This window comes from Mesitornis unicolor, unplaced genomic scaffold (genome assembly GCF_000695765.1).
Source record: "Mesitornis unicolor isolate BGI_N332 unplaced genomic scaffold, ASM69576v1 scaffold7842, whole genome shotgun sequence".
Lineage (NCBI taxonomy): Eukaryota > Metazoa > Chordata > Aves > Mesitornithiformes > Mesitornithidae > Mesitornis > Mesitornis unicolor.
This window is the reverse complement of record NW_010171171.1, coordinates 219,631-234,965: the sequence shown is the minus strand read 5'-3', so window position 1 is coordinate 234,965 and position 15,335 is coordinate 219,631. Positions and strand designations below refer to the sequence as shown.

The 15,335-nt window shown below is 46.1% G+C and overlaps 1 protein-coding gene across 6 annotated transcripts in view; it reads left to right on the top strand.

The window, feature by feature from the left end:
• Positions 1 to 15,335, top strand: part of FOXP1 (forkhead box P1) — a 69,924-nt gene that overhangs the window by 16,776 nt on the left and 37,813 nt on the right. For all 6 annotated transcript variants that reach the window (XM_010179951.1, XM_010179950.1, XM_010179947.1 and 3 more), the window contains exon 5: positions 11,148 to 11,252. In XM_010179951.1, coding sequence (XP_010178253.1) covers positions 11,148 to 11,252 — 105 coding nt within the window. The remainder of the gene's footprint in view (positions 1 to 11,147; positions 11,253 to 15,335) is intronic.

Genomic DNA, 15,335 nt, shown 5'->3' with positions numbered 1-15,335 from the left:
AGTAAATAAATAAATAACGGGAGCCACTTAAGTGCATCTGCTGTGCTTAGAAATGTTGAGGACGGCGCCCGCTTTCCATCTCGTTCCACTGCATCTTATTTGGGGAAAGCTTGATTATTTTCTTAAGAAAAACAGCAAAACAGAGCAGGTGGATGCCCGGTCGCTTTAGGTGACTGCTGACTTTATAACTGATGAGTCTGGGACATCCCCAGACCTGCGTGTTCAGGGCTGCTCCTGCTGTGAGCAGGTTTGGAGAAGCAGAGCAGTGCAGAATTCATCAGCGCTTTGCGGAGGGTGCTGCAGCTTGAGCTGAAAGCGGGAGGTCTAGGGGTGCTGTGGGGTGCTCCTGTCCCCTGCACCGTGCTGTATGGACCGTAGCGGCGACAGGATGGGGGAGACTGCATCAGCAAGGGCAGGAGTGAGGGTCCAGACCTGTTGGGAGACACATCAGCTTGCAAGGGGGAAAAGGCTGCAGGTCCAAGAGACCCTTCTCCATCCTCCAACAGTCCCCTGTTTGTCCCTGTTTTTATCCCCTTTCCAACCATGCTTGAGTCCTTTCATGTAATTTAGCAGCCATCTCATAAAGAAAAGTAGTTGGGATAAACAAGGGGGTTTTTAAATGACTTTTCCTGGCCACCATCGCAAGAGAAAAGAGTCTGGAGAAGGCTCTGAAGGGAAGCGAGAGGAAGGGCGTGGCAGACCATTGCTCCTCTGGTTAGGGTTAATGCACTGTGTTTTACTGTTGTTATCTGCCATGCCAGCTGATCCTCCATCAAAATCCCAGGGCCCTTAGATGAGGGCATTAGGATTCAGCACAATTAAGAATTACAGATTTCGGTCCATTATTAATGCTCGGGTTGAGGCAGTTCAGCCTGCAGTCCATATGCTCCCTGGGCCTGATCCTCTCTTGGCCTCCCTCTCTGCGTAGTCTCTGGCATTCGTTCTGCACTGGTGCCAGCATCGAATCTGCTCATCTGTGTCGGCTCCTCTCAGTTGCTCCGTGGACTTGGTTTTAGCTCGTTCTGCTTCACCATCAGCAGGGTTTCGCTAGATTTGGTTCCCCCAAATCCATTCCCCCTAAAGAAATAGGTGTCCTGGGGCCCTTCCTCCCAGAAGGGTGTTTGGCTGCTCCATGTGTGCAAACTCAGCCCCATCATGACCCTTGTGTTGTACCCACATGGGTTGTGTGGCTGTGGGGCTGGTGGGCCTGCACGGTGACGGTGACGCTGCGACAGTCGGAGCCGCCTGTGTGTGCAGGTACAGCCCGCAGCACCCCAACACCCCAAGAGAAATCACCACCAGTTGCTCCGTGCTCTCCCCATCTGAGTCACTTTGTGTAATCGGCTTTGATAAAATACCAGCCGTGACTCAGACCTGGAGTTGCTAATCTTCAGTTTTAAGCCTTATCAGGCACTTTTTATCGTTTCCACTTTTCAAGTTAGGGTGTGTGGCATCCTTTGCATCGCCCGCACCTACCGCCTGCTGCAGCACTCGCGTTTTGGTGAAACCCTCTGCTAAAGGAGGTGCGCGGTGCCGCCGCTCACCAGTCTGCTTGGGAGCGCTTTAATCAAATTACGCTTTCCAAAGACTTGATTTTCCTAAGCCGTGGAAAACAGTCTCTGGTTGGTTTTATTGGTTTTGCCCTGCAAAGTTAACCAGGCTGCGATGGTTGGAGGGGCCCTTTACTGAACCAGGGTGCTGCGTCTGACAGCACCGGGGAGCTCCTGCGCGCCAACGCCTCGCTGCGTTCTGGTCCCATGTAACAACCAGCTCCAAATGCTGATGTATCAGAGAGCACCCAAAATAGATCGGGTGAGCCTTGGCAGACGCCTAACAGAACTTTTCCAAATTTTAGCATATGTATTGTTTTATTCCTCCATCTGGCCAACAGATCATTGTTTGATATCTGAGTGCTTTGCATATCTCCTCCCTTTTCTTGCAACCAAGATACTTACACGTGCATTTAATACGGCTTAATGCTATTTTTACATAGCAGGAAAATAGCTGATGGCTTTCTGTTAATTGCATGCACTTTGTAGTTAAACTTTTACTAAAACATTCCTGCCTAAATGCTTGAAGTCCAATGAAAATTTGTCCTTTTATTAGAGGTGTTTATGTAGTAGTCTTAAAAAGGGACCTGGTTTTGGTTTACTGCGTCGTGGATTCCTGTTTCTTTTCATTTCCTCCTGTGTGCAAGTTGTCCTTCCTCAAGTTTGCTGGGGGGACCTGATGATCCCAAATTGCTGAGCAGGGGGCTAACGAAGACCTGTGTTATTTTTCTGTATCATACGTATCACAGCCTGAAAAGAAACACCCTTGAAAATGCCATAAAATTGGAGAAGTGAGGTGGTTTTTGTGCGACTGTTTTCTTTGCTGTTCAATAAAAATGGAGCAGTTAGTATGACAGCTGTTGTATCATGTTATATTGTACTGCTAAGATATTGAGTAGCATTTAAAGTAAAACTCCACCATTAAGCTGTATAAACTTTATCCGTTTCACTGTGGTTTAATGGAAAAAAACGAGTTTCTCAATAAAATGACATCATTTTTCCCAGGTTGTAATGTTCACTTTACAACTGTTTTTCTTTAATTCAATTTATTTTACTTCTCTTTTTCTTGGCATCCTTTTTTCCCTCGCAGTTTGGAGGGGGGGCGTCTCCTTGCAGCACAGCTAGGTACGGCTCAACCCTCCTTCCCCTTCTCCCCCTGCCTCGGCGCCTTGTGCTGATCTGGAGCTCTATTTCGGTCGGGCAGACAGGGCTGTATTTTCAGAGCCATGAGATGCAGATTGCAATTTGGTAATGGGGATTTGTGGCTCTACCTGCTGCACGGGGGAAGGAGCCCAAGGAGAATTCACATTGCACCGCTTGCTGCCGGAGCAAGGCTTGCGCAACACCACGGGGTGTTTTTCCATGGAGCTGGTGTTTTTAAGGTGGGAGGGCTGTGATTTCTTCTGTGTGATCGGGAAAGACATATGTATATTACCAAATGTATTCTTCTCATTACAGCGATGGTATAAGCCCAGGCAGGGAAACTGCTAATATGTGTTGCAGCTTGTCATTTTGGGCTGCGTGATTAAAGCAGATAACTATTCCTTTGGGAAACGATCTGGGGAGCGGAGCGACAGATCCACTAGCCAGCGCCTTCTTTTTAACTGTGATTTTTTTTCCCTTTTTTTTTTTTTTGCCTGTACTCAAAAATAACATCGTGACGGGCCCTTGAATACCATTTCCTACGCGGAGCGCAATTTCCACGGCACAGGTGGTGCTAATATAGGACAGTCCCCTAGGCACTTGTCGCCAGGAGTTGTACAGCTTGTTCAGTGTCTGCATCCATATGGCAATCTGTCCCATTCATAGAAAGACATTGTAGCTGTGCCTGTGGGTGCTGTGGTCAATGTAGTGGAAAAAGTAGATTTTTAACTCTCGGCAACCTATGTTCTGCTGTTTGTTTTATGGTAAAATCCAATTTGTAGCGTGGGGAGGGACAGAGATGGGCTGTGAGCGAATTCCAGAGCAGTCTGGCTGGCCCGGGTGTGTTTGCTCTTGGAGCACATGGGTGATCAGCAGGTGCTCCCCGCGCCGCTTCGTGAGCGCTGCCCAGGAAGTCTTGCTCGGAAGAAACATTTTCCTCCCTGTTTATACTGCGAATTAACTCAGAAGTTGCAAAGCTGTAAACGATGTTAGCTGGCTGTGGATGTCATGCAAGCCTGGTTCTTACTTCTTATTTTTCTTCCTTTCTTTTCCCTTTTTTAAAATTTTCTTTTGCTTTTTTGCACTGTTGTTTTCACTGGAGAAGGATGCTGAGCCCCATCCCCCCATACCGTGTGTGGCGATGCTGCCCCTGAAAGGGGCAAATGGCAGCAAAGGGGCTCTCTGGAAAAGGGGGGTGAAGTGTGGGCATTGCACAGCGGTTGGGTATAAACAAGTGAGCATGATTTATGGCTGCTCTGGTATCTGTCATCCCAATGCCAAATGTTGTTCTGTTTTAGTGTGACTATTTGTTATGCCTTTCAGTAAACACAAACAAGTAGAGCCTAGCACCTGCGGCAGCATATGATATTTACACTACCTGTGTGATTCAGCACACTTCCCTGGGGAAGCAGGCTAGTGTCCTCTCCATTTTAGTGCTATTTTCAGTAGCGTTCTTGGTAGAGAAGGTGTGTGGCAGGGAGGCTTCAAGGCTTTGACTGTGTTTCTCCCTCGGAGTCATTATTTATCTTAATTATTTTTGTATAAGCATTTTCCCCGGGGGCGCTCCTGTGGCTGCCGCAGGGGTGCCCAGGCTGGATGTGATGTGACAGTCACCTTCTGCGCCCGTTCTGTTGTGACCATGGGACGGGGGGGAAAATCCCAACGTGAATAATCCCTGTTAATCATCTCTGTTGACATATGGCCAGTTTAGGTAAGGGTGAAAGACTTCCCCCAGCTCTGGCTGTAACAGAATATAATTCTTTTAAACAAGAATAGGTCTTGTTTCTCAGTGTTTTCTTTTGCTGTAAATTTAAGTGTAACAACTGAATATAAATTACAGTAAAATAAGATTGGCAAACAGCATCCTGTGTATGTACGTTTGTAATGTTACACCTCCGTCTCAGTGCAGTCCAACGTCTAATCCTGTGTTTTTAAACTTGTGCATGTTCTTAAAAGCGTTGCTGAATCGGGGCCAGCGCGTTGCCATTGCCTCGTCCCTGTGCCCCACGAGTTGGGTGTGTGAGAGGGATGGGGTAAAGCCAGAGTAAAAAAGTAACCACAAAAACCCACAAAACCCAAGGAAGTGGTAAGATCACATTTTTTTCCTCATTAAACTAAGATACCGAATCAGTCCGTTTTCATCTGACTAAATTAGGAGGCTGTTCAGAGAGGAATGAAATGAGATTTAGCAGGGATAAGTAGGAAGTAGCCCGGCTAGGAAATGGAAGTGCTGAAGTGCCAGTCTGCCATGACACGTCATGGTGCGACATCGCGCGTGTGGGACATGGCCGAGGCACGACTGGGGTTGAGAAATTTGGATGGGACACTGCCATAACTGAGTTAAAAAGGTAAATGCAGCCATGGGAGGCACAAACATGCGCGTTGCATCCCATTCCCCTTTGTGCAGAACCAGTTAAACCGCATTGAGAGCGATGTGCAGTTGGGCACTCTCCTGCAGAAAGGATAAAGAGGAGCAGGAGCAAATGCAGAGGAGAGCAGCCAGGATGATGAAGGAGTTGGAGGGAATAGGCTATGAAGACAGATTAAAGGGAATTAAAGATCTACGCCCTGGAAAAATAGAGGCTCTAGGAGGATGTGATTATGGTATGTAAGTACATGAAGTGATGCTACAAAGAGGAAGAGGGAAAAAATTGTTCTCATTAGTTAGCAGTGCTGGAATTTAAAATCCAGCGTTTCAGATCGTGTGCGTCTGGGTATATTTGATGTACTTTTCACTGCAGTACCTAGGCACAAAGTTGAAATAAAAAAATGCGAGTTTTAAATAGTAGAGAAACTCGTTAATTCAAGTGCAGGGATGGAGCTTCCACCTGAGATAAGGGACGGGTTCAGTACCGTGTTTTTGTGATGGGCACTTCTTTAAATGGTCCAGAAATAGGTTCAGTTCCTCCAAGGAAAGGATGTGGGGCGGCAGGGTTGGACATGGGGCTGGCACTGGATGGAGCACACTGGAGGGTGATTAATAACCCCAACCTGATTAATAACCCCAGCCACTAGTGCACGGATCAAAACCAGGAGGTGATGCTCATCATTAACCAGCCTGGTTGTGCTCTTTGCAGTGAGGATGGAGCAGAGGAGAGGGGCAACGTTAGTGGGATTTTGTCTTATTCTTGCTGCAAATGCACCAGCACTGTTCTTGCTATGGGCAGTTGGAGAGTGGTGCCCCCAGAGGTGTAAGGATGGGGGCAGTGATTTGGGGTGCGCTACTGGCCTTGAGTTCCAGCAGCAATGCTATGGCTCTGTGTTTTCTTATTCTACGTGGGTATACAAGTTAGTGCGCACCGATTAGAGGACAGGATTTCAGCCTGTAGGCTGCAGTTTTAACCTGATTTGTCTTAAATTGGTGTAGTCATTTAAAATGTAATATACCGCTCCTGTTACTTCCAATAGGGCTTGATGTAAAACATAGCTGCTTGTAGGCCTAGGTCTGGATGCGGGCTGAAGCAATGAGGAAGGGGAGAAATGCAGCTTTAGAAAGCATCCCAAAATATGCAAGCCAGCTGTAGGAAGAGCTGCCACTGGCCACATACGACTATCTAGAAGTAGTCCATTTCAGCTTGATACTTCATTTTTCATGTTGTTATTATTGTTTTTTAATTGTTTTTGGTTTTTTTTTTTAAATTCAGAGGAAAAGGGGTGCTAAGCGTCCTTAGTAAGAGTTCAGAGGGATTTGCACCAGTACAGCTTCACCACAAAACACATCTTTATTCAATTGATTTTGTCATGAAGGCAGGAACTCGCGTTCGAGTACAGTTGGTGCAAGGATTTAATCATTACGGCTTCCGTTTTGATTTTCAGTCAAATACAGCAAGTGTTTCTGACTCAGAGAGTGGTGACATTTTCATCAACTTTATTCCGCTGGTGTCTTTCGAGGAGCTTTAGAGCTCAGCGAGCAGTCACAAATATGGGAGAGCCGTGTTGATTCCCAGCTGCATCTCTTTGGGGACCAAAATTGGGGCATTTTGCCTTGGCGGCTGTGCCTTCCACATCAGGCCCAGGGGGATGTGGTGTGAGATGGGCCCTGGACCAAATACCAACATGGGTTTCATGGCAGCTGGCAAAGAGAAGGTCACTTCCCATTGCCTCTGAGAAGTAAAATGAAATAACTTAGTTTAAAAAAGGCAGTTCTGAAGTTTCTGTGGGTGCTCTGCACAAACCCCTTCCAAGAGGAGCGCAGGAGCCACGATACTGATTTTTCTGCAGCTCAGGCGTGTTCTCCGCACCATTCGAACGTGAGCAGATGCTTCATAACTGTAACAGAAAATAAGGGATGCTGCTCTACATCACTGCCTTCCCCCCGTGTTTTGGCAAAGACCGTTGGCCCCAGCAGATGTGGAAGAGAGAGAGTGGAATATGAAGTATGTCAGCATCATGAATATTTAAAATATGGTCCACTGTGTGGCAGAAGTACTGTCACTGAGGCTTCTGCTTAGCTGGTTTCTATATCCACCCCTGACTTTCTGGCTAAAAGTATGGGTCCAGTTAAACCATACAACACAGGTAGTGTGCTCCTGTCTCTCTTTTGGGTGTACTCTCAGTTTTATTCTCCATCAGGGACATAGCCGTCCGTGTTTTCTCTGTCTCCCATGGTTTTGTGTCCCAGGCTGTGATCCTGCAGCGATGCTGTAGCACAGCAGATGCATCCAAAAGTTAAACGGTTGCAGTGGTCCAGGCGTGTGGGTTCTGCGAGTACCAGCTTTGATGGCCATCCCTCTTGGAGTAAGGGGTGAATTTGCTTCCAGAGATCCCCAAGGGTGCTTCAACCGATCTCCAGAGGCTCTGGAGATCGGTTGAAGCATCACAGATTGAAGCAAGCAGAGGTGAACTCTCCTCTCCTCTCCCCAGCAAGTACACAGGAGCTGTGGAGATACCTGGTCCTCCTCTCTTCACTGGAAACAGGGCTGGAGGCAGCAGAGACCAAGTGGATACTGATGGGGTGTTGAGCTTCCCTCACGGATTTCGTTATCCTGTCATATGTCATGAATAAGCTGGCTTACGAAAGATGCTTTACCTTGCCAGGGGGTTATTTGCTGTACTTCCGTGTAATAACGCTGCGCTATTGCATTATTTGGAAATTATTCTATTGTCTGAAGTGTTCTGTATGCAAATACCTTACGAGGAGGAAAAACCCCCACATATTCTTGATTTTTGCATCATTTATTCCTTCACTTCTTTGAAAATGACGTCTTGTTATAAAATCATTTCCACTAACTGGTTTTGCATCAGCAGTACCCGACCACGAACATGCCTTCCTGGGAAGGAGAGGGTGACAGAAACAAACACCTACTCTAATGTGTCATTAGAAATCAAACAGACCTAAAACTTGCTTCTGCTTGCCAATGCTCAGATCTTCTAAAAGTCTGTCTCCAGCAGCGAGACCAGGGATGCATCCAGATCACAGAAACTGTGCAAAATAGCATTGAACAGTTTAGGTTTACAGGTTTGAATTGTGCCTGCAAAGCTGTTTGTTTATGTATTGGATTAAAATCTTCCTTTTCCACCTCTGTTTGCTCAAACCGACTGAGCACTGGGATCAGTTGAACAGAGTCCCTCATTCATTTCCACCAGCTGTATCCTTTGTGTGTTACATCCGCCTCTGCATAGACCTGCTCCTTGTTTTGTCTTGAGGTGCTGCTCAGGGCTGTGTCAGGGAGCAAGCAGCCGTCAAACATCTCCACAAGAGGGATGTGTCAAACAGCAGTGATCTGACACGTCAAGGTCGCTGAAAGGCACCACCAAACCCCACCAGTGGGATGGGAGTAGGGTGCGCTGCCTACGAGGGTTTGGCTTTCAATACCTGAGGGGTTTTTTGGTTTCTTGGTGAAGTGTCTGGTTTTGGTGAGCTGAAGCAGTGGCTCTGCATTGTCGAATGCTGTGGAAGCTGTACGTAGGTGTTAAGTGTGGTGCACTTGTTGGGAAACGACCTTTCTGAGTTCCCCGTTGCAATCAACGCTGATCTCTCTGGTTATCGACAGCCCTAGGTTATCGACATGGCCGTCCCCAGCATCGCTTGCACTGCGATGCTCTCCTGGTCATTCGGTCATTTTCTTTGGACACAATGCCGGGGTATCATGTCCTGCATAGTTTGTCTTGTCTTGTGCAAGTTCCCTGGAAGGAAAAGAGATTTGCACTTGGATTTAGAAAATAAATACAGATCTCAGTGGGGCTCTTCCCGTTGACTTGGCCGTGGCCTTTAGGCTCTCACAGAGAAACTTTAAAAAGCCCTGCTGGGGTGTAAGCCGTGTGACTCCTGTTGATGTGGTAATGAGATTTACAGTGCTTAAAACCCACGCGGATCTGACTTCTCGCTCGGTGTCACACGGCGTTTCTGCAGGCCTGCTGTAGGGTTTATGCACGCTGTGTAAATTAATGCAATGAAATTCTGGGGGGTTCTACCAAGCACAACACACAGTGACTCTCTCGTAGTCTTCATGGACTTTAATGGAGTGTCAGCACAAAAGCCTGCTTTCTCACCCTTTGGTCTGTTCAGGTATGGGAACAGATGATAAAGCCCATTATTTTCTGAATTATCCTTTTCCGATGTGTATGGAGGGTGTTTGACCGTATGCGCGTGTGGCTTGGCTGGACGGTGTGCCTTCAGCCATGCTCCCACTTTCTCAGCTGAAGAAACGGGCGGTGGAGCATTTTCCTCATTTCCTTGCAAGGAATGCATCCGTCTCTTTGCTCTTTTACAATTTTAACTGGTATTTTTAACACTTTAAAAACATCTGATTAAGTTAAACCAGTGCAGTATTCCTTACAGAAGGCATTTGTAAGTCTTGTCACCTACAGCTCTTTTTTCTTAAGGAAATCACTTTGCACATATGTATAATTGTGCTTGAAGTACTGTTTGTAAACAGCAAATACAAAATTGTAATGAAATAATGAATTAGAATCATAGAGTACAATTAGGTTCATTACAGTTAGGTTCATGCACATCTCGTAATACCTTGTCCACTCAGGTCTGTGCCTTTTTTGAATTTAAAAAAAACATAAGTTAAAACACCTCCTTCAATATCTTCAGGTTCTCGTCAGCCCTAAAGTCAGAAGTGGCAGAATCCGAGCAAGGTTTTTCTCTTTGCATTTGGGATCCCGTCTCAGGAGTGTGTGCTGTGGTGATCTTGCTATCCAGTGCATGAGAAATAATAGAAGAATCATATTTAGTTATGCTGTGCGGGCAGATGATATTAGAGACTGGAATAAACAGCGTTTCCACGTGTGTGTAAAAACAAAATGGCAAGAAGGCGGCATTTTTCCATAACGTTACCTGTAATCCGGGATGAAATAAGTCATAAAAGCCACACCTAGATGCTGGTATGTGTTCATATCCTTTGTGTATGTTTGAAGTTCATAATCCAGCACAGGCGTGCTGTAGCAAAAAAAGATTTCCTATGAAAAATAGATAGGTGTGTGAGCATAAAATAGAGATTTCAGTATTATTTTGACATTTTATTTTTAAAGTCACCTAAGGTTGTGGAAATCGCTGCAGAAGTAATTCCTTTACTGAAGAAGTTTCCGTGCCGAAGTTGAATAAAGAAGATATTTCAGACTGTGGTTCATCAGTCAGTGCAACAGATACATTTCCCTGAGCACCACATGGCCCGGATCAAAGCGTCTCATGACTTGGATCAGTGCAGCCAAATCATTACGTATTGATTGGGATCCCGCTGACGGGTTAACCCCTTCCTGCTCGGCCAAAGTCCCTTCCTTAACCCCGCTTGCAGGAGTTAGAAAGCTCCGTGACCATCCTGCCACATCTTAGAGAGGCTGATGGCCCCCACTAACCCTGGTGCCGAGGAGTCCTTTGATTGCATGGTTCCTTTTTTTTTTAGGATGAATTTTGCGGTTGAAAATACGTCTTGAATCCTCTTTACTGGGACGTAAGGAGGCTCTGCTTGTGCAAAGAAACAACAAAAACCCACCCCAAAAATAAAACAACCCCCAAAGCAGTAAATAAAGAACATGGGGGGAAAGTCAGGGCTGCAGACTTGGTGCTTTTCCTCTTTCAGGAGTGATGAGGAGGACCTTGGGTCCGGTCATATTGTGTTATAAGAATACTCTGCTGCATGGAGATGACTTTTCTTCCTGGTGAAGTTGAGTTGTAAATATGCAATGTTCATAAATTTCTTAGCAAAACATCAAGCGGGATATTAAGCAGGTCTGTCAAGTGATTTCTCCCCCGTCCGTGTTAATTTAAATTCTGTACAAAGCTTTTAATTAATGAATGAAATGTAGGAGGATAGCTAAGTAAGAGTGACACATGTTCCACGCTGCAAAATGGTATTTAATTCTGTTTTGAAAAGCCACAGGCAGAGTCAGGTGGGTACCGTGAGATGTTCGGGGTGTTTCGGGATCTGTTGTGTGTGGCTCTTCAGAGCCTGTGTGAAGATTCATTGGTAATTCATTGACACCAGCTCTTCTCTCTCTCCCCTGCAGTGTATCCCACGAGGAGCACTCGCACAGCCACCCGCTCTACGGACACGGCGTCTGCAAGTGGCCCGGCTGCGAAGCGGTGTGCGAAGACTTCCAGTCCTTCCTGAAGTAAGGCTGGCTCTGTTGGCGCTCGCGTCGTGCGGAAAGCATGCCCTGAAATGTCGTGTGCTGTCGCTCACCGCAGGCCTGATGCAAAGCCCACTGAGGTCAACAGAGAGCTCCCTTTCACTTCAGTGGCTTTTGGATCAGGCTCAAGAACGTTTTAACAGGGGAGAGTAAATTAGCCCCATGGGGAAAGTATGGGCTTGCTCAGGGTATTGCTGTGAAATAGCGTTTGCAGTTACGCAGCCTTTTTTTTTAATTATTATTTGTTTAAATAATTTTTAAGTTTCAGTATTGATAATGTAAACAATACAACCTTGATTTAACCTTGATTTCACTTTAATTTAGAAATCTAGTCTTAAATTAACTCCGTAATTGAACAGAGAATTGCAGAACATCACGTGAAATTTAATTTATGTCAAATAAGTAACTAATGAACAAAGTCTACACTACTAAAAATAAACTATAATTATATTAATTGGGCCCCTGCAGTTTGCTGCAGACCTTTCCTTGCTGCCAAAGAACACCGTTTTACACGTTGCATAAACAGCGTGGTACAGACCAGTGTGTGGTAATGCGTGCATCGCGATGCAGGGAAGGACCACAGCCCTAATAACCCACAGATGGCTGCTCCCCTGCTCCACCATTGACCTCACCCCTCCAAGCTGGAGCAAAAAGCATTCCCATCACAAAAGAGCACTCTGCCTGGGTAGATCCCCAGGTACACGGGCGCTTTGGGTGATCCCAGGGTCTCAAAGACTTGGGCACTGAGCTTTTCCTAGGTACTAGGATCACCAAAGACAACTGGCCAAGTGCTGCTTATGATTTAAGTGCACAAAGGGACAAATTCTGCTCCCATTTTCAGTGGAGACCTCGTGAAGTTAGTCCACATAAACACATGGGATTCTTCAGGATGGATGAGTCGAGTTAGTCCCAACTGTATCTGTGCTTTTGGGGCACTTCCCTAGATTTTTGTGTGAGGGAGGGCAGGGTGATGCAAGCAGAGGGTGTTTGTTGGGCGAGCTTAGCTGGTACAGATGATAGGTTCTTGCTCTCAGAACAGCGTGGGCCAGTTCTGGTTCCACTGGCAAAGCCCTCCCAAATTCGGCAGGAGCAGCCTTGGTTCTGCTAGGAACATATGTTACAAGTAAGGAACGGTACAGTAATGAGGAGGTTCTCATTACAAGAGGATTACAAAATAAGAAGGTGCTAGTCATAAATTTCCATGAAGGGTGGCCTCATTTCTTTTAATTCATCCTGTTGTTCACTTAAGTGAAATAAATGCTAATCTCGCCATACTTGCCAGCTCATTCATATTCATATGCCATCCTATAGCATTTAGACCTTTAAAACAATTCTAGATTTTATTGCGCTTAATGCAAGGGAAAGGTGCTGTGGTAGCCTTAGATATCAGAATATAACGTGTGTAGTCACATCAAGTCAGTGCCACCTTTGCTTCTTGTGCTCGTCCCCTGTCCAGCTTAGACCTGTTGTTTTCAAGAAGGTTTATTACAGAGCAGTGGACTGCTTGATGTGACCATGCACAGAAAATACAGCCCTTATTCTGGGGAGAGGCAAGGTTGATTTTTAGGTGATGTTTTTGAGATGTTTCAGTGAGCAGACCAAGTCCATGGGTTCACCTGGAGGAGATGCTTGGGGCAGGAATAACCTGGGAACTACTGAGCAGTCCCACTGGACCCAGAGCAGCCCCGTCCCAGCTCCAGCAGCTCTGGCTCTTTTAGCACTCACTTATCCTCAGTTTGTTTTTGCTTTTTTCCCCATTGAAACCTTTCAACAGAAACATTTTGTATGACTTCCCTAAATCCATCGGCTCGTGTAAATTTTCTCATTATCCAAATTCGGCAGTGTCCAGACAAAGTCTTATTGTTCGGGGTGATATTTAACCCAGAACAAAAGCAGAAATGAATGTCCCCGAGCAGCGTATTGGCACTGTTAGGAAGTGAGTGTTGCTTCATAAAATGATACCATAACCTTCCAAGTCTCCTGTGGAGAGTCCGTCCTTAAATTCTGTTGCCATTTACCAGAATTCAGTACTCGGTGAAAAGATAACAGGTAGATGCTTGAAGTTTCTTTCTGGTACTTGTGTGATCCGTGAGGCTCTCTTGACAGTCCCCTCAAGAGAAAAGCTCTTGTTTACCAGGGGAAATGCAGTCTGCGTGTCAATTGAGCATTGCTTAATTTCACTTCCCTCGGTAAAAAGGCCTGCTAGAAAAAGCAAAGAGAAGTTACATGTGGAATGAAAGCCCTGTATGCCAATAAAATGATTCTACAGTTAAGGGAGAAAAAAGGAGTCGCGGGTCTGAAACATGGTTCATTTCTTTTCCTCCTGAGGAAGAAATATCATAACTGTTGGTAAATCAAAACCAGAGATTTGACACTCTTCTGTGATCGTTCTGTAGTGTTTGTTCCCAAGGTGAGGTACACCACAGGGCCCTTGATTTCAAAGATAAATACTGTACAAATAACGATCCTAGTTGTCTTTCACTCACAGCCAACAGGAGGATGCTTATCAGAACCAGCAGATACATGGGCTATTGTACGCATTTATTTCCCTATTTCTTTTTGAAATAAGTTGCAGTTTTAGCATGATGTTTTTTGTTGTTTGTTTTTTTTAATCCATCAGCCATTGAGTTGCCATGTGGTGCGGTATGGGTTCAGCTAACCGACAGCAGCAGGGGCTGCTGCTAAGCCTCATGAAACAGGAGCCCCACGTGTGCTCCCGAATCCTCCCCGAGCCTAAAAACAAACCCGAGCCCGTTCTCACCGCCGACCCGGTGCCTTCTGCCGGGTTCGGGGAGCACGGTGAGGGCTGGGGAGTGCTCGCCTGTCACCCAGGGCCCCGTGCAGGCGGCAGCCGCAGGAGCAATTAGCAGCACAGAGCGACTTTCCTGCAGCACCGACTGCATCCTTGATTTCATTTGCATGTGTTTAGAGACCGGTGTCGAGAGAAATGCACAGCCCTCACACCGAGTTGTGCAGGAAATCCTTACTGGAAGGAGAGTGGGTCATTCAGCAAGGTATCCAGGGCGAAAAATGAAGGAGTAAATTGAGTAGGGCTTTATGCTCCCCCCCCCATTTTATTTTTAATTTAATTTTATTGTGGTTTAGATGTACTTAATCAAGGCTGTACCATTTTTTAATCAAGTATATTCTTTAAAAGAGGGACACAGACCTTAGGAGAGATCTTGCAGTCCTACATTGCAGCGAAGCTAGTAATCTGCTTCATGTGAATTTAACTTTGATGAAACGAAGGGGAGTTTATGTGAAAGAAACTACTAAGTGCACTCTGTAATGTTTTCACAAGTGTTTTTATCATGGTAACATCTTGTTTACTTTAGTTGCCTGCCTAAAACTACTTGGAACATGTTAAGAAAACATTTCGAGAAAGCTTCTACAAAGAGGCTTTTGTTTAGCAGCAACTGTGAGACCGCTCGGCTCACAAAGGTGTTAACTTTCAACCCCTTAAGCACTTCCACATGAAATTCCAGCAACTATGTTTGTGGTTTTGGAAAAACAAAGTGTATATTAAAGGAACCAGGTATATGCTAATACATGTTGAAGTAGGCCGGAAATCATAAATTGTTTCCAAGGCATTAATTGCTATCATTTGCATGTCAGAATGTTCTGCAGTGAAATCATCTGTGGTTCGCGCAACAGAGGCTTTTTTAGTCCAATAGGTAGCAAGGGCAGAGGAAACGCTCGTCTACAGATGTCTCTGGAGGTTTTCACATTGCTGCAGGCCCAGTTAAGCTCCCCAGCTCTAACGTGGTGCTGCTGGGGTGCTGCCATGGCACAGGGGTGCACCGGCAGCCGAGGCACCCATCCTGCTCCCGGAGGGGACCCTCCTCAGCGCTGGGGGTTACAGCCAAGCGTTTAATTTCCCGAGAGCTGCCGCTCAAACGTCGACGTTCCCGTTCCTTTTACGACCTCCTGATTAACCTTCCTGCCATGGCGGGGGAGCTGGGGACCTCGGCGGTGGCGGGGAGGCCGGGGTGGCCCCGATCCCACAGTGCCCTCTAGTGCTCCCGGGGATGCTCGTAGGGATGCAGGAGGAACCCAAAAGTAGCA